Below are 24,714 nucleotides of genomic sequence, written 5' to 3' on the forward strand. Positions count from 1 at the left end.
AAATATATATACAACACTAAAGTTATTTATTTTATTTTTTTATTTTTTTATAAACTAAAGGAAATATTTTTTTCTATTAAAAGTTATTTCCTTTTCTGTCATCCTTTAAATAAAAGGCTGCCTGAGAGATGAAAAATTATTTTTTTCACCTAATTATCATATAGGCACAAAGAAAGAGAGATAATATATATATATATATAAAATAAAATGATAAAAAAATAAATGTAAAAAATGTAAAAATATAATAGTTAAACTACAAAATGTCCACTCTACTTTCTCAAAAAGAAAAAAAAAATCTATATTCCGACAAAGGTCAGGGAAGGGGACCAGGGATGCCGTGGTCGCTAGGTATTTCAATTCAACTTTCTTATATAATTTTTAATCAACGATATTTTCAAGCATATAAAAAATATTTTCTCAAGTAAAAAGTATCTTTATTTATTACAAAAATAATATTGTTCATACTTTAAATTTTTCTAATGTTTATTTTAGTTCATTTTATCGCATCATTCATTTTGTTTCATAATTTTTTAATCTTTCTTTATTTAAATTTCTCTTTTTCAAAAATATAAAAATTCCTTTAATTAAAAAGTAGTGTGAAAACAAAATAGTATTATATTTTAAATAAATAAAATAAAAATTCAATTTACTTTCTCTCCCGAAGTTCACCCCCAATGTTTCATTTTCTTGCCTAGTTTTCCATGTCGTCATTTTGTCTTTGGTCGCGATCAGTTGAATCAAAATCACAGCCCGGTTTCAGTACGTACGATTGCTCCCGGCCCCATCATTGATAACTATTTTTTGTTTATAAGCAGTTGGCCTTGACCAGTTGCCTTCGAGTCTCCGTTAAAGTTTGATGCCTATGGTATGTTCATTGCAATTTGCAAGGATAATGCCAAGTTACCATTATTGGGGTGGCCTTCACGAGTTTTTAACTAGGGAGTCATATTTTATCCAACGAACAACAAAGAATCCTAATTCCTAAATCTCTTTTTGGTGACCAATGAAATTGCACTATCTCTATTCTTGGTCGAGTTTTTGTATTATTATTATATTATATATCTCTCTGGGTGTGGTTCTATTTGTTCCCCGTGGCTTTATGCAAGTCCAAATATAACGGCGGGGCCTCTATGCCTGAAAGTCACGCTTTCACACAGCGATGGTAGTTGAAGCAAAAATTAAAGATATAGATAGAGAGGTGGCATTATTTCACAGTGCAAAAAATCGGAAGAGAAAGGAGGAAATTGAACTAGCTAGTCACAAAATGGGGATAGCAGCCGAAGCTCATAACGTGAAAATTTTGGGGTCAGGCACTGAGTATATAGTTCTGGCTCACGGATTTGGCACGGACCAATCCGTGTGGAAACACTTTGTACCATATCTCATCGATGATTTTCGTGTCATTCTTTACGATAACATGGGCGCTGGAACCACCAACCCTGACTATTTCGATTTCGAACGCCACTCAAGCTTAGAAGGCTATGCATCCGATTTGCTTGCCATTTTGGAAGAGCTTAATATTGAATCTTGCATATTTGTTGGCCACTCTGTTTCCGCAATGATTGGTGCTATTGCTTCTATCTCTCGCCCTGATCTATTCACCAAGCTCATTATGGTCTCCGCTTCCCCCAGGTAAAAATTAATTAACTAATTCAAGCTATAACTTCTAAACTGTTATTGTAATGACTTCGACTTCTATTAATGATAATTAGAAGCAAACAACTGACCCGAATTTCCTCTGCGCAAGGTATTTGAACGACGTGGATTACTATGGAGGGTTTGAGCAGGAAGATCTGAACCAGTTATTCGATGCAATGGCAGCAAATTACAAAGCATGGTGCTCTGGGTTTGCTCCACTGGCTGTGGGTGGGGACATGGAATCAATTGCAGTGCAAGAGTTTAGTCGAACTTTGTTCAACATGAGACCAGACATAGCGCTAACTGTGTCACGGACTATTTTTCAAAGCGATATGAGGCAGATTTTGGGCTTTGTCACTGTCCCCTGCCATATCATACAAGCTAAGAAAGACATGGCGGTTCCAGTGGTGATCTCCGAGTACCTGCACCAACACCTTGGTGCTGAGTCCATCGTAGAGGTCATGACAACTGATGGTCATTTACCGCAATTAAGCTCGCCGGATATCGTTATTCCAGTGCTGCTCAAACACATTCATCTTGATATTGAGGCCAGCAGGTAAGCTCTGACGTGAAAGAAAAGAGAATTGCTTTTTTTTTTTTTTATGTATATGTGAAAGAACAAGGGGAATAGACGGAATGGGTTCTCTTCCATGACAACTGTCCCTTTGTGTTTACTGTGCTGTGTGATCTAATTGTGGTAAAGGTGGATAGACTCTCTTGTAGTGGGAATCATGCGTCATTGTCTGTTGCTATGTTGTAGGCATGGATTAATGTTTTTCCTCCTGATAAATTGGGGAACGGTGAGCAGCAACAAAAGAGAATTAGTGTGCTGAATATTTTTAAGGTTTTAGTTAGTTTCAACTTTGTACTGCATGTTTTGTTAACCTAAATTTTGGAAAACAAAAACTTTTATTGCCGTATTTTTTTCTTTGGGTGAGAGAAAAATTAAAAATCAACGACAAAGGAAATTAACAAAAACTTATACAAGAAAATGACAGCAAGCTAATATCTTAACAACAAAACCTCTATTTATTTAAAAGAATTTCAACTTTAGCAATCAATTTAGCAAGTTTATTTCCAACGCGAAACACGTGAACCATTTCAAAAGATTTGACACAACCCATCAATCATGTTTTGGATATGGCATTGGTTGTACTTACTATGGTAAGGGTCATTTTACCTGATCTTGTAATACTGGTTGGTTGTGATTTGAATAATATAAAAACTTGAAATGACATGACAAATCGATAAGATAATTTTATTTTGAGAAAAAATGACAAATTACCCGAACTAAAGTAAGATAGCAGAATAGGTAAGAAAGAAAAGAAAAAAGAAAAGAAAAGAAAATTTAAAATATTGTAGCACACACGTCAACATAAATAAATGTAAAAGTGAGTTTACTCAACAAATAATCATAGTCATTATATGTAAAATATAATATAATTATTTATATAACTTAATATATAAATTTTTTTTAGTAAATCAATGCAGTATATTTAACCTATTCTCAGTCCATCTAATATAATGCAATACCTTAGTTTTAACTGCTTTTATAACTCAAATAATCTAAAAGTAACCTACAATTTTCTGGTCTTAGAGCGACCTATCTGATATCTAGATTTAGACACAACACAACATAGGTCAACATTTTCTTATTGTTATACGTCTAATCACTTAACATGTAACTCAACTCTAGAATGATGCAAATTAGCATAATGCATGACAGTCATATATATACTTTGTAATATTTATCAGCTTACCTCAGCATTATAGATTTGCAGTATATATTAAATCTTTTCAGCACATTATATCATGACACTCAACATGTTATGTTCTATCACAACATTCCAAACATTCATCTCAAGCAAGATTTTTATATCATTTACAAATAATAGATAATCCCACAAATCATGCATACTCTGGGTTCTACCTTAAGATTTGTCCAAATAAATAATAACGGTTATATAGGGTAAACTCTCCTTACCTTGAACTATGTTTTCTTCAAATCTTACTCTTTATGAGTCCTAAAGAGATATACAACACCCAAAAAACTCAGATCTCCTTATTATTACAAAATAGAAAACTCTTAAGAAAAGAAATCAAGAAACAAGTAGTGAAGACAGAGAGTTGAGCTCTAGAAACTCACATAGATCTTGATAAAATAAACGTTCATACTTAAATTGGGAAGGAGTTTGACTTTGAGAAGGTTTTCCCTAAGGGTAGAAGGTGAGAGGATAGAGAAAAAATGAAAGAGGAAAGTTGTTTGGTGAGAAATTGATGTTTTCTATGTTGAGATTCCTTAAATACTCCTTTAGATCCGTGCATTCTCACTTGAGCAAGCTCTACTCTCGCCTGAGTGAGACCATCCTTGCCTAGGCAAGAAAACTAGACAGTAGCGTCTACCCAGATTTTTGCTATTCTCACTTGAGTAAGAAACATTCTCGTCTGGGCAAGAATGAGTTTAGAGAGTTCTTTATTTTTCTTGCGACTTCTCACCTGAGCAAGGTTGCTTCTTGCTTAGACGAGAGGACAGTTAGAATAATCTTATCTTATTTTGCTTTAGCGAGATCGTTCCAGAATACCCAATTTAGCACGACTTAATCTTACTTGAGCAATAAACCTTGCAGTAGAAATCCCATTTTTTCCATAATAAAGGCAGTGCAAATCCTCTACTATAATCCCTATGTTAGCACATGTAGAAAACACCTAATGATTGATCACAACCCCCTCGTTAATTACATAAAACAAAGCAACCACATAGTACTAAATGCACAATTCTTACTAAGCAGCTATACAGTTCACATGTTTCATTTTCTATGTGTGCTAACATAGGGATTATAGCAGATGATTTGTATTGCCTTTATTTTGGAAAAAATGAGGTTTCTACTGTAAGGTTTCTTGCTCAAGTGAGACTAAATTGTGCTGAATTGGGCATTTTAGAGCGATCTCGCTCAAGCAAGATAAAATAAGACTGTTCTAACTATTTTCTCATTCAAGCAAGAAGAGATCTTACTTAGGCGAGAAGCAACCGCACAACACTAAATGCATAGTTTTTACTCAGTAGCTATGCAATCATATATTTCATTTTCATTTTAATGCATGTAATCAAACTATTGCCTTGCCAATTGAAGGAAATACACACACACACATAAAAATAAAGGTTTGACATGATGAGTCATCCTACCATTAACCATATTTTGGTAAACTAAAATATAACATGTTAAGCAAGTTAGAGGTACAAAATATTTAGCTTAACTTACTATTTTTAGTGGGTTTAACTAGTTGGCTGTTAACTTGAATTTGACACCTTTATAAATTTTGTATTTAAATCATTAAAAAATATTTTTTATCGTGGCTAAATAAATGTACAAGTGATAGGAATATTTTATAATAATGAGTTTTGATATATTCTCTTATTTATTTTTAAATATTTTTATTTTTATAAATATTATTAAATAAAAAAATTATTTATTTTTTAGAATATAAAACATAGTTAATATCTTCTTTATTTAATAATTAATAAGATTTAAAAAAAAAAGAGATGACAATTGAAAATTATTCTATGAAATACTTATACCTCTTTTTTTTAATAATTAAACTTAGTACTCTTGTGAACACTAATTAATCTTATGATGATCAACAACTAACTTTAGTCAGATTTATTGATATGCATGAAAATTAAACAGTCAAATTTATTTTTATTTAAATAAAAATTAAACATTTTAAAAAATATTATAAAAAAATAAAAATGAATAAAGAATGAGAAAATAGGAGGAAATGCATGAAACTGAAAGAAAAAGAACAGGACTAAAGACTAAGAATTGGGAAGAGCTGAGAAAGAAAAAGAAAAAAGTTAGAAGAGAAAAATATAAAATTTATTATCAATAAATTAGAATGAGTATTTTTTTTTACCTACTTGTATTATAATAATTCCATTTTTGAATGTTAACAGGAATCATTATTATCTTCAGGAATATGTTTAGATTGCATTTCTAATGTAAAATCTTGACCTTTTTTTTTGTCAAATAACAATGTTTATGCATTTAAAATGGCAAGAAAATTATAATATAATTGTAGATGATATATATATATGCTTGGATTCAACAAAATTCAAGTAAATGCCAAATTTGGATTTCACCGGTAATTTTTAGCAATCAGCAACAATTTACAATCTTACCTACCTCCTATGAAACACGAGTCCTTATAATTTTAAGAGCAAGGATATCATGAAACATAAGCCCTTGTCATTACTTCTAGCGAAAATATAAAGATCAAATAAATAACTGAGCTTATTTGATTTTTTTTATTAATTGAAGTTGAATATCATAAAAGTATTATGTAGTAAAACTCCTTTTGCCAACTGATATAGGTTTTACTGTAAATAAAATCGTATACATAGTAAATAAATAAATTTCCATAATTGTTATTATAACTTTAAAAAGAAGATCTACGCCAATTTAAATTTTTGTTTAAGTAATTAATAATAATGAAATTTTATTTTATTATGTTTTTAATCTTTAATTTAACTAATATTTTAATAAAATATTATATATATATATATATATATCACACATATTTTTTTATTGAAGATAGTTTTATTTAAATTGAGTAAGACACTATAAGTAACAAAACACTTCTAAATATTTGATACAGATACATTTACTTGAGCTTAAAATTTGTTATAAAATTTATTACATTTAAATATTTAAATTCAATTTTAAACACTTATATTAAAAAAAGAATTCTCACAAACAAAATTATTAGTGTGTATTTGTTTTCCTTCCTAAGATCTAGACTACTTTGCTTTAAGAGAAATTTAACCTAACAGAAAGGTGAATTAAAAAAAGAAGACTATGGTGTACGTAGTGTTTTTTTTTAACAGAATATTTCTCTGATACTCTAATTCTTTCCTCTCGTGGTAATTCATCTCTTTCTTATTTTGAAGGTTAGAGGACTTCTTTAAGGCAAGAAAGGAATCAGAACTTACTCCAACCTCATGTTGTATTATTATTATTATTTATTGAAAATTCAAAACTGTTCATTATTTATTATTCTATAAAGGTGATCATGATAAATTTTTATTATTATTTATTAAAAATTCTATAAACTCAACAGGTGATCACAATGTTATCATAAGGTAATTATTTATATTCATTTTCACTGTGGGGCACTTTTTCCTTTTAAAAAGTATTGAAAATTGATTGACTATATTTCACTTAAAAAAATAGTTCAAGGAAAGACGATTATTTTATTTAATATTAAATATTTATAATAGAAATTTTATAAATAAATATTTATAAATGGTTGACATTAAAATTTAATAAAGTATGACATAATGCAATAATTAATTGAACTTAAGAGCAAATCTATAAGCAAGAAAAATTACTATTCAAAAAAATTTCTTAACTAAAATTTAATAGCTAAATGTTATAAGGTAAAGGCTTTAGGTGGGATTTCAAGGAGGTAATTTATAATCTTTTAAAAATATATTTGTGCTACTGTTTTTTTAAACATAATACGTATAGTAATCTTATTTTTATTTTATATTAAAAAGACATAAAAATAATAATTATGTCACATTTTTATTTAAAAAATAAAACATTTAAAAATATTTTATTTAGATATTATTTTTATTTTAATATAAGAATTTGAAGTCTTAAAAACTTGCAAATACATGTCCTAAAAATATAAGCGATTGATAATTTATCCACAAAACTCAATTTTTTGGAAGAAACATAATATGCTACCTTTAAAAAAATTGTTGTCACACATCCTTTGATGTGGGCATAATCATCTCCCTCTGAATGTCACAAGCATATTGTATTAAACCTCTAAGTTGCATCACAAGAAAATTTGAAAGAATTTATAACTATTGTATATTTTTTAATTTAATTTTAATAATTTTTTACTGTATTCTATTAAATTAGTTAAAATAAAATTTATTATTAAATATATATTATAAACTTTTGTTATGATAAATAAATCTAGTTGTTTAGTCCAACAGTATGCATATTTATGAGAAAACTTCGTCGATAAACTCTATTATTTATCGCCAAATAAAATTATTTTTATGAAGTGTATTAATTTTTAATATATTTTTATAATAAATATAAAATAAATTATATATTTATAATCTTAAGAATATAATATTTAATGATGAAAAATTTTATATAAATAAAAATTAAGAGAATTTTAAATTATTTTTTTGGTCAAAAGTTTTAAATTATTCTTATTCGTTATCTCCAACCCGAACCGAAGGCTAACAGGGCTGTGCTACAAGCCCGTGGTCTTGGGCCGACTAAACCTTTCGGCGTCGTGCATGTCACGCGCTATGCGGTTCATCGGTCATTCCAGTTCGTTTCACATCTTTGCTTTCTTGCCATCTTCTTCCTCCAAATTTCCAAAGATTCGCTTTCTCCATTTTACCCTTGCGCTCTGCATCTCCAGCCCCAAATTTCTTTTTCATAGAGACCCCCTTGAAAGTCTAAAAGGAGAAACACCACAAACATACACATAACACAAACACATCCTTTCTGATCTGTGCACCTCGTTTCTCTTCTTCACCCATGGCTCCAGCTACCTCTCAGCGAGCCGAGCTGGCTCGGCTCTGCAGCTCCAAGGACTGGTCCAAGGCCATTCGAATCCTCGATTCACTTGTTTCTCAGTCTGGTGCAATCCAAGACATCTGGTGCGCATACACACCTCTTCGCACCTCCATTTCTTTCTAATTCCATCTTCTCTATCACTTTAATTCTCTCTCGTGAATGCTAACTTGATGTTCAATCTTATTCCGATGCTTGCTTTCAGCAACAGAGCTTTTTGTTACAGCCAATTGGAGCTGCACAAGCACGTAATTAAGGATTGCGACAGAGCGCTTCAACTTGACCCCGCGCTTCTTCAAGCTTACATTCTCAAAGGTCTCTTCGCATATCAAATTCATACAACAGTTGATACTTCTTTTTAAGTGATTGGACCTCGGGAAATGCGATTTTAAGTTCTTATAAGAGTAACAGAGGTGGTTGATGAATGATAACCATGTTGGAACTTGGAATTTTGTTTTGATAGATTTGTTAATGCTATTTGTGGACTATCATCACCCGACCGTTTTGTTGGAATTTTACGATAAGAGTATAGTGACAAATGCGTTATCTTTTGAACTTAATACTGGTTTATTCTGTCATCTAGGTCACGCTCTTTATGCTTTAGGAAGGAAAACGGATGCTCTATTTGTATGGGAGCAAGGTTATGAATACGCTCACCATCAGTCTGCAGATTTGAAGCAGTTGCTGGAACTAGAAGAGCTTTTGATGACAGCAAAACAAGGCAACAATGCATTGTGTGAAACCAATGGATCGTCCACGCCACAATCCGAATCAGATGCTCTGAGTAATAGGAACTTGACTGAAATTTATAAAAATCAAGACGAGTTTAGTGCTCAAGCTGAATTGTATGGCAATACGAGTGATAAATCTGAGGTCACGCTGAAGTCTACTGATAACTTTGACCCTAGCAATGAATTAAATAATGAAGATAGAGATTCTAATAAATTCGATGGCCAAGTGAATGGAAGCCCTGACGTCATTGATAAATTGAGTTATAATTCTGAATCATGTAATGACTCAAGTGACACTTCAGAATCGTGTGATAAAGTATTTACCAATAATAGCGAACCTAGTGACTCAATTGATGTTTCTGAAATTCTTGGAAAGCCCAGTAGTAAGTTTCTTTTCCCCCACGAAAAAAATGGTGAAGCAAGGAAAAATAAGAAGTTCTGTGTTGCTCGGATTTCAAAGACAAAGTCTATAAGTGTGGATTTTCGGCTCTCACGGGGAATAGCAGAGGTTTGTCTACTGAACTACTGTATTTATGTGTTTAATAATAATAGCATATTCATATTGTGATTGTTTTTGACAGGTTAATGAAGGAAAATATGCTCATGCCATATCCATTTTTGACCAGGTGCAATGTTGTCTTCCCTAGGGATATTTGTGGTGTTTCTATTATGATATCTACTTGTTATCATAACCTCCTTTTCTCTAACATCAAATGATAAATTGCGGTCTTGTCTCCATCATGTACTCAGATACTTAAAGAGGACCCTGCATATCCTGAAGCACTGATAGGAAGAGGGACTGCATATGCTTTCAAGAGAGAACTTGATGCTGCTATAGCTGATTTTTCAAAGGTATTTAAATTTGAACAAATACTATCTGAAAGGTGCACAGAGATATGGCTATCTCCTCTAATTATTATTAGTTCACGTGTATTTCTTAGGCTATACAATTTAATCCATCGGCTGGTGAGGCATGGAAGAGAAGAGGTCAGGCACGGGCAGCCTTAGGGGAGTTTGTTGAGGTGAGGGCTGCTTACTTTATGTTAGTATCTGTCTTAACATTTTGATGTTTTCCTAAATCTCATTGCTGATTGACAATGCTTCATCTTAAGTGTGGTCCATTGACACACACACACACACACATACACATGTACACTTAAAGAAATGGACCAATTCTGTTATGGAAAATGGGAATGGGAGGAAATTTGATTTTTACTTATGGTTTAATAAGGTGTGAAGCTTGATATGGTTTTAGCATTAACACTTGAGCTAATTATTTTATTGTTAAACTACGAAATGCAGTTGTTAAAGACATGTTATTACACTATTTAAGTGTGGCCTTTGTGCTCTTATTATATGTTCCATTGTGAAAGAAGATTGAAATATGAAAAGATTGAAATTTTCAGTGCCTCATGTAATGTCTCACTTGAGTTATGATTGTATATGATTTTCTTGCATAAATAACAAATAAAAAAAGTGACATTGACAACTCCTTCCTGTATCTCAGGCTATTGATGATTTGACTAAGGCATTAGAGTTTGAATCCTACTCAGCAGATATTTTACACGAGAGGGGTATTTTGTCTGACACACAGTCTTTTCAGTTTGTTATTTGGATAGATAATTAATGCTGGAATAATTAATTATGCCTCCTTTCTCTTTCTTTATTTGTAATGATGACCTAATAGATGCATCTTATATGGTTGCTCCTAGAAGTATCAACAAGGGGATTTATTTCATTGAAATGAATTTGTAGTCTTTATTAATAACACTATCCTGTATTTTGTTTAATATCTCATTGTATTCAAGTTTAGCAAGTTTGATTATAAATTACTGTGGTGATAATGTTGAACTAGTTATTTACTTTTTATAGAGAGTAGCTACTTATAGATGTTTAATGTATGTTTTTCATAAAATTCAACACAGGAATTGTCAATTTCAAATTCAAGGAGTTTGATGCTGCAGTTGAAGACCTTTCAGCTTGTGTACAGCTAGACAGGGATAATAAGTCTGCCTACACATATTTGGTGGGTTTAAGTCTTTACATTTGAATCCTTTTGATTATGAATCCCCGATGCTGGTTTTCTGGACTTTTTTGCATGAAAATATATCTTCATTGTTTAGCTGATCAAATGCTGTTTTTTCCAGGGTTTAGCATTATCTTCAGTTGGTGAACATAAAAAAGCTGAGGAAGCACATCTAAAATCACTTCGGATTGATAGAAATTTCCTTGAAGTATGGGCACACCTGACTCAGGTATCTATCAACTTATTGTAATGATAGAAATTGTTGGCACTTTACAAAACTTAACATTTAGAAGCTGTTAACTTAGCTGGAAGCTTAATTCTGAAAATTCTGAATCATCTGTATGCTTATTGTTTTCTGATTGAAATGTGATCAGCTGAATACATGCTTGCTCTCTTGTCCCTTTTCATATATTTTCTCTCCATTTTCATCCATGCCATTTTCGTCTGCCTGTATTCTAATTCTCTCATTCAATTTGAATTGAAGTTTCCATTTCATGTCAGCTTAGAAACTTAGTTTGTATCTACATTTTTCCTTTAAAGTATGCTTGGGAGTTGGGGTTTTGGAGAAGGGAGGGCGTGCCAAATACTTTTTTTTTTTTTTTATAAAATAAAGATAGTTATAATATATAAAAATAAACATAAGTTATCAGGTTTATGCAAATCCATTGTTTTATTCTTTTATCTTAAAAATTATTTAATTGGAGAATATTTTTATTAGAAATGAAAAATTTGTCCTCCTCTCCAAAACCTAACTCCTAAACATACACTTAGTTTTTTATAAGTTTAGTTCTACAAAGTTTACATTTTTATGGGATTTTATTTCAAGTTACAGGCTGTTCTGTTAGTTAGATGATTTTGGTTGCTAGCCTTGTTCTGAATGCATGATGTTGGGAGTTAATCAGGATCTATCAGACATGGGCTTATAGTTAATTAGCCAATGTATGGAACACATTTTTTGGCCTTTTATTTTCAATTATATGCTTAAAGATACTATTTGAGATTATTTTGGTTGCTAGTTTTATTCTGAAAATGAGATTTTTGGCAGTTCTATCAAGATTTGTCAAAACCTGCAAAAGCTCAGGACTGTCTAAATCAGATGCTGCTAATTGATGGGAGGTAATTGTTGTTAATGAAATGGTAGCAGATTATACTTGTTTTAGTTGGCTTATCACACTTGATATACTTTGTTCATGTTAGCTCTTTATCTGATGCTAATCACTTGAGTTTTGATGTTAGGTTTGCCCGAGCTTATCATTTGCGAGGCCTTTTATTCCATGCAACGGGAGAACATAGGTATTTATACAGCCATAACCACTGATTATTTGGAGATTGAATATTTATTTGACATGACTGTTTCTTGCATGCTTTCAATAATTTTGATGCTTGGGCTAATGAATACAAATAACAAAATCTTGAGATATAGTGGCAGACTTACAATCGGATATACAAGAAAATTTGGTGGTAGGACAAGGAAATATGATTAAACCTTTCAGGGAGTGAAATAGTTGAGAATACTGATTTCAGGAACTAAAGAGTGATCATGGAGGGAAAATTTGGAGCACTCAGTGTTTTTCATGTCAACTATATTGATTGAAATGGGATCTTATTAGGAGGATATTTTTTGTATTTGTAAATTTTAGTTGGTAGTAGAAGGTACACTTGAATGGACACTTATGTTGGAAGTGTGCCTGAAGTCTCAAAGCATGTAGTTGTATAGTATTTAATATTTATTATTAATTTGAATCCAAAAATTAAGTGGTGAATTCAATGGTTAGTGACTTCCATTCTGGTTTGCAGTATTTACAAGATATATATCGTGTATGATACAATGTGGATTCTGGTAAAATTATCATGATTTGTTGATAGCTTTGAATTTATAATAGTAACCACATAGCCAACTAAATTGCTTTCAAATATTTCATAACGGGTCAGTGTCAAAATGTTTTGGTTTACAATTTTACTTAATTTTACATGATTTTGTTTCTGACTTAAGTTGGATTTGACTGTGACAGGAAAGCTATCAAGGATTTAACAATGGGGTTGAGCATTGACGCAGCCAATGTTGAGTGTTTATATTTGCGAGGTTCATGCTACCATGCTGTTGGACAATACAAAGAGGCGGTATGATTTTAATTTTAATTCTTGTGAGAAATGCTTCACATTTGTCAATCTATAACTTATTTGATATTGCAGGTCAAGGATTATGATGCTGCATTGGATTTGGAATTGGACTCAATGGATAAGTTTGTGCTTCAGTGCCTTGCCTTTTATCAGGTTTGGTTTGTTATGTTGTAGTACCATATTGGTTTTTTTTCTTAATATTATTCTATTTATCAAAAGGAACACAAGTACAATTCCTTTTCTGTGAAAAAATTACTGACCAAACGGGCAGAATAGAGTAGTAAAATTTCAAAGGAAGCATTAGGTTAGAGTGAGAGATTATAGCCTTCCAGTATACAAATCAAGAGCTAGCTAACATCGGCATGCTAAGTTCTTTTGACATTTTTCAATATGGTGCTGTTCTCTTCTGCTTTAGTTCTTCATGTTGCTTAAATATCATATATATCTTAATTGAGAAACACTTAGAAGATTTGCTATCTCTTGATTAAGCTACATACATATATTGACTAATTTGTACATTCTTTTTGGGCGCTGTGAAATTCTACTGATGGGCTTGTATGTGTTGGTTAATGAATCTTAAGATCAAACTTTTTAAGTTTTATGCATTAGGGGCCAGTTCTATGACATGCCTCAAATTCTTTTTTTTGGCAGAAAGAGATTGCTCTTTACTCGGCCGCAAAGTTTAACAGTGAGTTTTGCTGGTTTGACATTGACGGGGATATTGATCCACTTTTTAAGGTAAAAGTTATGGAAGCTAATCAACTTTCCTTTGATACGTTTTGTCTCTTAATTTGACCCACCTAAATTTATTATGGGATTGAATTATTAATATGAACTGAACAGTTAGGAATCAAGGTATTATTGTCATGCAATTTGAATGTAAAAAATTCATAAATCTTGCTTATTTGCATCATAACCTAAGTTGCTAGATGGGTTTCAGAAGCATAGAAACTTTTACTTTGAAATTTCTATTTTGGAGATGTGTTTTGTGATACTGAATTCCAATTTCTGTGATATTTATTCGTGTCTTTGTTATATTCAGGAGTACTGGTGCAAGAGGTTGCATCCAAAGAATGTATGTGAAAAGGTTTACAGGCAACCTCCTTTGCGCGAGTCTTTAAGAAAAGGAAAGCTTAGAAAGCAAGAATTGGCTCTTACAAAGCAAAAGGCTGCTCTTATACAGGCTGCAGACTCTATTGGCAAGAAAATCCAGTATGATTGTCCCGGTTTCCTACCTAATAGACGCCAGGTAAAGTTATTTTATATGTTGATGTCTCTATATATGTGGCTTATTAGTTTTAAACATTTGTTTCCCTCCAAAACCTTTTTCCCTTCAGGGCAGCACTCTTGCTTTGTAGTCTTTTGTGAAAACATAGATTTCTAGTTTTTTTCCTATCTGAATAGATTTAGAAAAGAGGTTCGATCATGTGTAGAAAAGATCCTTAGAGATACTAGTAAGGAGAGTGGATTGTATGACTCTTTATCCAACAAAAAAGAGTTGAGAGAAACCCAAAAGAACTTTGGACGCAGTTATTAAAAAAAAACCTTTTGAATAACCAAATTTTTAAAAATTTAGTTTCTGACCAAGCTCAATGGTGTCGTGTAATCCATGTATGGATCACATCTCACCTAGTAGGATAAGGTTTTGTTGTTGTCCTAATAGATTTAGGAAAGGTTATTGACTTTTAGTAGATAACTTGTCCTTGATTTGGTAATTGTTGCCGAATGGTGCATCTAAGAAATCAAATGATCATTGAGTGTATCTTGTTGTGAAATTGTCAGATATCATGGATAATATTCTTTATTCATATCCTTATAATTTAGGAACGACTTTTATTACAGATTTGAATTTCATCAGATTTAAATATAAATTCATAGGGGCTGAGTGTGAGAGGAATTTGCTCAGGCAATTCCAAAGTATTCTAGATAGTTCAAATGAAATCAAATTATTGACAAAGAAAATATGTAAAATGTGTTTTGTATATATGATTTTTAATTCACCTAATTTGTGCAGCTACTTGTGATGTGACCTTTTCTTTGCTATAGTTTTCTGCATTATTGTACCCAAATAAAGACATTCTAAGAGGATTATGGGGATAAAACAACAACAATAATAATATACTGTTATTGAAAAAATTATTAAAATTCAGATCTAGACTAGACTACATATTAGAGAGTAAAGAAAAGGGTTGACAAGTATAGCTGTAAGATGAAAATCAATGGTTCAGATTTTCATAAAATACAAGATTCTGGTAACAAATCATAGACACAAGAACCATTCTATTGATTTTCTTTCCAGTGTTTACCACTTGCATTTTACTACCTAAAGTGCATTTAATCCTTTGTAGAAACTAATACTACTGGGTGAAATATTATCAAATATCATTTTAAAATTTAATAATGTGTTTGGTGTCTTATTAAGCTTGATTGTTTTCTTTATAAAGTTATATTTATGTGTTGTACTGCTAAGAAGTTCTATTCTTACTAAATTTATATTTGAGACCAGCATCATATTTATTATCTTACTCTAAATACTTTATTCTGGGTATTTGTTACTATGCTAGTCAAAATCGCGTTTTGGATCGTAGAATCGTACGATTCTACGATCTCCAGCCACGCTTCCGTGTTGAGTCGGTGCTGGGAACACGAAATGGTGGGATCAGTGAGATCGTTCTTGCTGGGACGTAAAAATGTTAAAAACGCACGATTCCGATGTGCAGAGAAGAAGATATTTTGGGCCAACGACCCGCAACCCGACCCGACTTCATTTAAAGGAGTTGGAACCCTAAAATTCCAAAAACTCCGCATTGCGACTTCTTCCTTTCTTCTTCATTCTGTTCTGCGAGACTTTGTCTCTGTTATGCGACTTCTCTGCGTTTTTCTGGCGACTGCGATTTGGCTCCCCGACTGGATTTTTTCTGTGATTTGGTCTGGGATTTTCTGCTTCCTGTGCTCTGTTTTGGTTTACGATCCCTATAGCTTTCGCTCCGATGACTGTGTCTACTCTGGCAAACTTGTCTGTGCCAGCCTGTACTTTGCACCAGCGACCTTGTCAAAGCGGAGCATTTTGCTGTGGTGGCCATCCCAGTTGTATTTGCAACCATCGGAGCCTCATTCGCAGTGCAACAATGCCGCTGGAGTATAAGTAGTCAACTTTCCCTTTCTATCCTTAGAATGAAGCAAATTTGAGAGTTTTTTAAGGGTAAAAAAGACTTCTTAATTTTTAAAAATAATCTGACTTTCCCATTTAGCCCTTAAAATGACTTTATTTTAAATCTTTTTTAGGGGTAAAATAGTCTTTCTAACGGAATACCTTACTTTATTCATCTTTTTCTTCTTCTCTGTCTCTGTTTTTAGCATTTCCTTGTCTCTAGTTTGAACTCTTCCCTCATTTGTCTTTGTTTTACTTCTCCATCTTTATATTTATATTATTTTACATGCATTTATACAATTTTATAGGATCTTACGATCCGTGTTACGATCCTACGAGTTACGATCTTTCATCCCCTATCCGATCCTACGTAGAATCTCGATTTTGACTACCATGTTTGTAACTAAAAATATTTTCTCCTTTATTAATTTTCATGTTTGAACTATAAAGCAACTTTCAGCCAACCAATGGTTGTAATTATTCTCATCTTGTTGACATTTCCATCTATTTAGCATGTCTATATCTCTAATTCTGTTAATATTTCCTTATTTATCAGCATCGAATGGCAGGATTTGCTGCTATTGAAATTGCACAAAAGGTCTCCAAGGCTTGGCGTACCCTTCAAGCAGAATGGAAATATTCTAATAAAAACAACTCAAACCCAAAGTATGGCAAAAGGGCCAGGAGAAGGGATAGGTTTAATATGCCCAGTCAGAATAGGGGAGGTGCAGGTTGTAGCACAAGTGGTGTCTCAGAAACGTCTCCTTCGTATGGCATTGTGGATGATAGATCATCCAGCCATTCCATGTCATGGCAAGATGTTTATTCAATAGCTGTTAGATGGCGACAGATTTCTGAGCCTTGTGACCCTGTTGTGTGGGTGAACAAGCTAAGGTATTTCATCTTTGGGCCTAATATTCTTTCAGACCACATTGTTTTCTGTTTAAGCATTTGATTATATGTTTTTCATAGATTTTATGCTAAAATGTTCAGTGTTTTATGCAAATAGGCTCATAATTATATTGGTCTAGCTTAGAAAAGTTTTTGCTTTTTCACTTGCGGCAATATTTGGTTAATGTTCCCTCATTCTCATCAAATCATTACTTGGAGTTTAATCAAATTCAGATCTTTGGATTTTTAATTTGCTTCTTTGCTCTGCAGCGAAGAGTTTAATTCTGGATTTGGTTCTCACACGCCTATGATTCTGGGACAAGCCAAAGTTGTCCGTTACTTTCCTAACTATGAAAGGTAAATAGCCTGTTTAAGTTCTATACTAATAGCCTAGCTTTGGAATGCTCATTCATTTTTAAATATCACAGGACTTTAGATGTCGCAAAGACTGTCATAAAAGAGAGAACATACGTCTACAGCAAAACAGATCAGATAATTCATCTTTCCAAAGATGGGAAATTAGAAGAGGTGATCTGCATGATTGGTAGCATTTCTTAATTCTTATGTGCCAAACCATTGCCAATGATCAACTCTCTTGTTAAGGGTACATTTGGTTTAATTTTAGTGGAAATGATTTTAAAAGGATGCCAAAAGAATTGATTTTGAAAAATTTGTGTTTGGGAATCATATTTCAGTAAATTTAGAAGAATTAAATTTGTTTGGATGATAAAATAGATTCACCTTTGAAAGGATAAATATAGATATACTTTTAAGAATTTGATTGTCTCTTGCCTAGAATCAGTTTTAGTTGCTGCAAAAGATAAAAGTTTTTACTTCTATTAATATGAATTCTACTCATCACAAAATTGATTGAGTACCCAAAGTTGTAACCAAATAAAACTAACACTGCAATTTTACTCACCGCAAGCATGATTCTTGGGTAAAACAAATAGTTACTTAGCTGTTAGGCAATGAGACACATGGTTCTTTGTACCCCAACCCACATAAGCACAAGAGCCCTTTGAGCTTGATACATAGACAATGCTGAAATTCAACTTTTTATTTAGAAGTCAGCAGCAGGCATGGATAGAACTCTTGACTATTTGGTTAGAGGCTCTAATTCTATTCTAACAACTAATTAACCTAAAAGCTTAAGTTAAAGACAAAAATGATTTTATATCTCTAACAACTATGAAACATGTAATCGAAAAATTTTAGTTGGTTTGATTTTCTTAATTAATAAATAGAATAGGACTTCCCTTCAAAATTGTTGAAGCATAAGATTTTCTAAATATTATTTTTTTGATGAATAAATGATTCAAGACTTCCCTTCTCTTTCTTGTGATTGTTTCCAATTCTTAATAATGGTATCCGGTGGATGTTACGTGTTATTCTTTTTTTAACATAGTGTGAATAATAATACATCAGTAGTCCATGCTTTTATGATGATCTTCAATATTTGATGTTCAGGTCATGCATGCCAAATCTTGCTCTGATCTTTATAATATTATTGGTGAGGATTTCTGGTCAGCTACTTGGTGCAACAGTACTGCATTTGAAGGGTAAGTATGCATGCTCAAAATGTCCTATGATTTTCAACCAATTCTGTGCTTCGATATAATTACCAGGAAATGGTGCCTGGGAAACATATAATGTTTTCAAATGCTTATTTCTGGATGTCAATGATTCTTCAGGAAACAGCTTGAAGGGACAAGGATAACACTTGTAAAAATGTAAGCGTGAAACAGTGAAAATTGAAGTTATTTGCTCCCCTTTCCCTTTCTCTTGTGGCTTAACTTTATCTTTCATACCTAACTGTGGGAGTTGATGAATATTTTTCAGGGGTGAACATGGTTTTGACTTTGCCATTAGAACACCTTGTACACCTGCTAGATGGGAAGATTATGATGCAGAAATGGCGAGGGCGTGGGAAGTATGTTATACCAAACAACTTTGATTATATTATTTTCACCAATAGATGTGACCCTATGTGATCACTTTATGTTGCTTTTGAAAAGAATGTGTTTTTTAGTCTTTACCAATGATCCCATGCCCCTTTTATCATTAGACAATGACTGATGCTTTTTCATTAGAATTATTTAGAAATTTACTATCATACATCAATCTTAAAGGCTTTGTTTTAGACTTGGTTTTTAGAAGAAAGGGGAGAGAAGGGGAAGGCTTGTGTGATGGTTATCATTGCTTGGGAGTTTTTAGATGAGAGGGAGGGTTTATAAACCCTACAAAATTTTCATAATTCTCCCAAAATGAAAGGTTTTGTATTAATCCTCCTTCCTTCTCCCGTCTCCTCTCCTTCATTACCCTTCAAACAATTTCTTTCCGTTTCCCTTTAAACTCCCACACAAAGCCTTAGTTTCATATGAATACATGTTTATTTCTTTGTTCTTCAATTTACTAGATGAATTGTGACAGTTTGCCTTGTATGTATTCATCTTGACATTGCTATCTGTTAGGCTCTCTGCAATGCTTACTGTGGTGAAAGTTATGGGTCTACTGATTTTGACGCACTTGAAAATGTGAGAGATGCAATTTTAAGGTGTACATATTACTGGTACGACGTTATCAATAAACTATCGTAGCCTCTTGAATCATTTTAAGTCATTTTGTAAATCTTTTTCTTTGGTCGAAGTCTTTCTTTAAATCTCTCTCTGCACTTTTCTTCAGGTATAACTTTATGCCGCTGTCCAGAGGATCTGCTGCAGTTGGATTTGTAGTTATGCTGGGCTTGCTACTTGCTGCTAATATGGAGTTCACAGGAAGTATTCCACAAGGTTTTCAGGTTGATTGGGAAGCCATTTTGAACTTGGATCCAAACTCCTTTGTGGATTCTGTCAAAAGTTGGCTATACCCATCTCTGAAGGTGACAACCTCATGGAAAGACTATCATGATGTCGCATCAACTTTTGCAACAACAGGGTCGGTTGTTGCTGCCTTGAGCACTTTTGATGATTGAACTCCTGAAATAATGGCCACGTGAGTCGTTGGCATTGGTGCATTACTTTCAATTTCTGTTGATCGTTTAATTTCTATTCTTGTGCTGCAGTGGTTTATTGTTAACCTCCCAATATGCAGAATTTTACGTGTATTGCACAACATAATAGTTCAATTCAATGCTTCTGCTAAAGCAAATTCGATGTATTGTCTGATTGTTGTAGGTCTCTTTATGGTCGCATGATAACTATATTGCTGCTGGTCTTTCGTAACCTGCTGGAAAATGTAGCGGATCTGTTAAAAGCTTTACATTAACTTACTGATCTTTCTATTGGGGCTTAATCTGCACGCGTGCCTTTTAAAATGTAATAATATATTTTCGTGATTGTACAGTATGTAAGTCTGGGTATTGGACGATGACATTACCATTTATTTTCTCCATTATTTCAATAACCACCGCTACTTGGTCCCCGCCCCAAAAATAGATAACAGAGATGTATAACATTTGTATTTTCCTTGTTAGAGAGTGATATTTGGATATCACGTTATTCTAACTTTTAAGATAAATGGACATTGATCAAGGAATAAAATTTAAAGTTTATTAGAAAGTGTCATTAATAAACTTAAAACTATGATTTTTAATGCATTTTTAGTGTGATTTTTAATAAATAAATTATATCTTGAGATATTATTCAGAAAGATTTTATCAAACATTCCCATTTATAACTTCATTTCCTGTTTTATATTTTAATGATAATACCTCATGGTATACGTATACATTCGCCATTTAGGATTATTTGTTTCAAAGTTAAGTAAAATTAATTTTAATATAATTAATTACGAATTATTAAGTGTATTTAAAACGGGTTTAAATCAATCGCAGTCATATTTATATTAAAATGCCGATTTTAATTGACAGTAAGAAGATTGATATTTCATCTAAAAAATAATTTCAGAAATTTCAACCTTAACACCATTATTTTAGGTAAGTTAGATAGGATTAGGAGTATCATTCCAACTTTAATGCTAGAAGAACTTTTAGATTTTGCGATAGGTCTGCAATAATTTTGTAGGAGAATGTTCTATTCTAGAAGGTATCCGTTCGTTCCCGGCTTCTCGCTGTTTTGTAAACTTATTTTGGGAGTGTGGGATTGAAGCCAGAACAGAGTAATAAAAATCATAAGCTCAATTTAACTGGTGTTTTTTTCATTTTGGGTCATATTATCTATTGAGCCCAACAAAAACAAACCAAAATTCAAAGACAAGTTCTAGGCTTAATTCAATTTCCACTTGGTTGTAAAACATATATTATTTATTAAACGATTCCGTTAGACTTCCATTTGTTCAATTTTTCCCTGTAGTTTTTTTTTTTTTTTTAAGAATTTAAGTTAAGTAATACTGTCTACCATCAAGCACATGAATCATTAAAAATTGTTAATTTTTATAACAATTATTTTAAATTTTATACTACGATAATTTTTAACCGATTGATATTGTAAAAATATTATATTGATAATATATCAAAATTAACTCTTTTTAAATATAATAGATTTTTATTTATTTTTTTAAGATGGAAATTAATACAAATTTATGAGATCAAATGAGAAATAAAGCATAAAAAAAATAAAAAAAAATGTTTTATACAGTTTGTAAAAATTTAAAATGAGAAATTAAATAAAAAATAATAGTTTTAGGACCAGTAACTTAAAGTAAGTTTACAGAATTATATGCATTAGTAATATGATTCTACTGTGTAAATCACAATCAATAGTATTCAATCTTCTTGTCACGTTCTGTTTTTTACAGCCTTTTCTCGCCATATTTTATTTGTTTGTTTACATCACTTATTATATGCATTATTGTTATTGACCTGTAATCAGGGACATTTAAGAGTAATGTTATTGTCATACCCCACAATGTGTTGTGAAATAAGTGATAAGGAAGAAAAAAAATTATAAAAAAAAATGAGTGTGAAAAAAATTAAAATTTAGTATCGAACAAGTAACTTTACCGAATACCTACCCGGCACCGGTACAATTACTGTTCGGAGTACCATGCATGTGTTTATACATCCGAGAACACGGGAAAGAAGACGAACTTTCCAGAGAGATCAAAACAACCAATCTATCACTTACCTTTCGATATTCTCTTCGTCGTCTTCTTCAAGCTGAGAGACTCCATTTTATTTTGAACCACGAATTCTTCCACTTCTTCGTGTGTGCGATGCCAACTTGACTTAACCGATTCAGCAAAGAGCCACGTGGCGTTCATCTGTTTGTTAACCATACGTGCTGCGTAGTGTGGTATCTTGAAACCCTTTTTCTTCCGAGACTCATAACGGTTACTGATGAACATTAAACAATCGATCAAACTCTCCCTAGCTAACCCTTTCATGTCAAAAGCTTGTGATCTTCTCCACAAACTCTTACTGTGAAGACACTCGCACGCCACATTCGATAGGCACAGAGCACGAGTGGTATCGCTGAGTGCAGCTTCAGCATCTCCAAGAAGCAAGTGACACTGAGCTCTGTTGCTATGAAGCACAATTCTCTCTTTCTTAGTCTTTAATGGACACAGATTCAATGCCTCAGTGTACTTCATCACAGCCTTTTCGATTTCCCCTGACCAAAATTCTCTATTTCCTTCTTGTTTTAAAACACCTGCTAACACTTCTTTTTCTCTGATTTCTTGTTCACTCATTAGGCTTTCTCTTTTAACTCTTTCAACCTTCAAACCCCATAATTCTTCTAATGTTCTCTTGGTTCTTTCGCTTTTCAAATTCATCTCGCCAAACTTGATTTTGTGGTAATCCTGTAAAAGGGTTTGCACGATTGCTTGTCCTACTTTGGGTTTCCCTCCCATGCTTCTAAGTTCAACCAAATCAGCAAGAACTGGAGCAGCGGTATCTATTACTTTGTATCTTGTAATAGGATCTCTGAGAAGTTGCAAAAGACTATCAATTGCCATGTGTTGTCTATCATCTGATGACCTTGAGACATTACAAATATTCACAAGCACTTCTTGCAAATTTGCTATTCTTTCTCTCCCTATTTGGGTGTGGCACAGTGTTCTGAGAAGTCCTATTCCAGCAGGTGAAGTTGGGTTTGACAAACCACCCCACATTCCACACAAATCCCTTAAGAATTGGTTTTTGCAGATTAATCCCAAAGATCTTTCTTTACATGCAAAGCAATCAAGGAGATAGAGAGACCAACATTGAAGCTGGCTGGCCCATTCTTCTGCCTTTCTATTCTCTAATTCCAAGTCTCCATGCCCTCTTGTTAGCAAGTTCCTATGATACTCCAACCTCTCTGATCTCTTCAAGCCAACAAACTTTTCATATACCTCGTTTAGGCACGTGGAAGCTATGTTAATGGCGGCTTCTATGACTTGAGCTTCATGTCCAGCAACGGCTTCAAAAGTTGCTTCATGGCTAGCAAGATGACCCAGTGCACGAAGTGCAACTCTTTGTTCAACCCAACTAATCTTGCCTCGAAGCAGTTCCATCAGCGGCTGAACAACGTTGGACTTGACAGCTTTATCCGCAAACTTGGGTTTGTTCATGGTATAAGAACCAATAATATGCGCTGCATAATAAGGGATATATATGTTCTGACATCTGAGAAGCCAATCTTTGTTATTGACTCCTTTCTGGATTAACTTGGCCATGCATCTAAAGATGCCAAGGGAAGGAAATTCTGGATCGTTTGGGTTAGTTATAGCGATTTTCCAGAGCCCACTTAACGCCAAGATGTGTTCTTGGTCATCTCTAAGGGGCATTTGTTTGAAGTAGCGAGTTATTTTCGCTCTTCTGAGGGAAGGAACTGTTTCGGACATGATGCAAAAGAAACAAGAACAGTTAGTGCATGTTGGCGTAGCAGGTATGAAATTATGAGTATTAGTCTTGTTGGGTGACATTTGAGGGAGTTGGTAAAAAAAATTGGAAGTTTTTGAAAGGATAGGCTTTGTTGTGAATGAGACACACATCCGAAAGATAAATTATATATTGGCTGGAGTTAGTTGTGGCGCACCTTGCTGCTCGTGACACGATAATAAGTCGTGTAGCACATGTAACACAGTACAGACAGTGAGTATCATAAGCGCCACCCTCTCCCTAAGGGGCCGTTGTTTTAATACATGGGAACCATGATTGCTTCAATTAATGTTCAAAGAATGGATGGGAAGTTGAAGAAATTTAATGTTTTTTTTTTCCTTTCTGTCTTCGTCTTTTTTTCAAGACTCCAATCAAGAAAGAAAACAGCAAAATCTTTTTTTTTTTTTTTTGAAAGAGAATGAAGACCAGTGATTTAAAATCACATTATATATAAAGATTAAATATTTTGTAGGTTGGTATGTGATAGGGCAAGTGCTTTCGGAACAAGACCAGTGATTTAAAATCACATTATATATAAAGATTAAATATTTTTTAGTTGGTATGTGATAGGGCGAGTGCTTTCGGAACAAGACCAAGCGCAAACATGGTTACTTTTTTAAGTTCAGAAAAATTGATCGCCATACTAGAATAGAGAAAGAAAATGTTTCTTATGCTTCATTTTTTTTATAGCATTCCTTACATAATTAGATAAAAACAATTAAGTTAAT

General features: G+C 32.8%; 3 protein-coding genes across 9 annotated transcripts; 2 read left to right on the top strand and 1 right to left on the bottom strand.

Annotated features, from left to right (window-relative positions):
• The first annotated feature begins 1,149 nt into the window (after nt 1–1,149).
• Nucleotides 1,150–6,789, top strand: LOC113869195 (probable esterase KAI2). Of its 3 annotated transcripts, XM_027505405.1 has the most exons (4): nt 1,169–1,632; nt 1,748–2,194; nt 2,399–2,482; nt 6,584–6,659. In XM_027505405.1, the coding sequence occupies exons 1-3, from the start codon at nt 1,265–1,267 to the stop codon at nt 2,469–2,471; spliced, it is 888 nt and encodes a 295-aa protein (XP_027361206.1). In that variant the 5' UTR covers nt 1,169–1,264; the 3' UTR covers nt 2,472–2,482; nt 6,584–6,659. The 3 variants fall into 3 exon arrangements, with proteins under 3 accessions (XP_027361207.1, XP_027361206.1, XP_027361205.1); XM_027505404.1 differs by lacking the exon at nt 2,399–2,482 and having other exon boundaries at nt 6,584–6,789; XM_027505406.1 differs by lacking the exon at nt 6,584–6,659 and having other exon boundaries at nt 1,150–1,632; nt 1,748–2,951.
• Nucleotides 6,790–7,964: 1,175 nt separating this feature from the next.
• Nucleotides 7,965–20,755, top strand: LOC113869792 (suppressor of RPS4-RLD 1). Of its 5 annotated transcripts, none has more exons than XM_027506264.1 (24): nt 7,965–8,326; nt 8,446–8,555; nt 8,824–9,479; nt 9,553–9,597; nt 9,722–9,823; nt 9,913–9,993; nt 10,479–10,545; nt 10,897–10,997; nt 11,119–11,226; nt 12,043–12,113; nt 12,234–12,290; nt 13,010–13,118; nt 13,191–13,271; nt 13,770–13,856; nt 14,161–14,367; nt 16,826–17,163; nt 17,431–17,517; nt 17,589–17,688; nt 18,631–18,722; nt 18,855–18,893; nt 19,003–19,093; nt 19,635–19,732; nt 19,846–20,154; nt 20,337–20,755. In XM_027506264.1, the coding sequence occupies exons 1-23, from the start codon at nt 8,205–8,207 to the stop codon at nt 20,132–20,134; spliced, it is 3,138 nt and encodes a 1,045-aa protein (XP_027362065.1). In that variant the 5' UTR covers nt 7,965–8,204; the 3' UTR covers nt 20,135–20,154; nt 20,337–20,755. The 5 variants fall into 5 exon arrangements, 4 of the variants coding, with proteins under 4 accessions (XP_027362065.1, XP_027362066.1, XP_027362069.1 ...); XM_027506266.1 differs by having other exon boundaries at nt 8,293–8,326; nt 8,452–8,555; nt 20,337–20,723; XM_027506265.1 differs by having other exon boundaries at nt 8,020–8,326; nt 19,635–19,717; nt 19,846–20,600.
• Nucleotides 20,756–22,239: 1,484 nt separating this feature from the next.
• On the bottom strand, nt 22,240–24,030 carry LOC113870251. The gene has a single exon (XM_027506844.1). It carries the CDS (start codon nt 24,028–24,030, stop codon nt 22,240–22,242), a length of 1,791 nt encoding a protein of 596 aa, XP_027362645.1.
• Nucleotides 24,031–24,714: the final 684 nt, after the last annotated feature.

Source organism: Abrus precatorius, unplaced genomic scaffold (genome assembly GCF_003935025.1).
Source record: "Abrus precatorius isolate BTA unplaced genomic scaffold, Abrus_2018 Scaffold6, whole genome shotgun sequence".
Classification (NCBI taxonomy): Eukaryota; Viridiplantae; Streptophyta; class Magnoliopsida; order Fabales; family Fabaceae; genus Abrus; species Abrus precatorius.

What these genes read in the sequence shown, in the direction of transcription:
- LOC113869792 (XM_027506264.1), top strand. Translation starts at nt 8,205, where the DNA reads ATGGCTCCAGCTACCTCTCAGCGAGCCGAGCTGGCTCGGCTCTGCAGC. An exon ending in CATGCAACGGGAGAACATAG is followed by an intron (nt 12,291 to 13,009) that starts GTATTTATACAG and finishes TGACTGTGACAG; the next exon opens with GAAAGCTATCAAGGATTTAA. An exon ending in TACTTTCCTAACTATGAAAG is followed by an intron (nt 17,518 to 17,588) that starts GTAAATAGCCTG and finishes TAAATATCACAG; the next exon opens with GACTTTAGATGTCGCAAAGA.
- LOC113870251 (XM_027506844.1), bottom strand. Translation starts at nt 24,030, where the DNA reads ATGTCACCCAACAAGACTAATACTCATAATTTCATACCTGCTACGCCA.
- LOC113869195 (XM_027505406.1), top strand. Translation starts at nt 1,160, where the DNA reads ATGGTAGTTGAAGCAAAAATTAAAGATATAGATAGAGAGGTGGCATTA. An exon ending in ATGGTCTCCGCTTCCCCCAG is followed by an intron (nt 1,633 to 1,747) that starts GTAAAAATTAAT and finishes CCTCTGCGCAAG; the next exon opens with GTATTTGAACGACGTGGATT.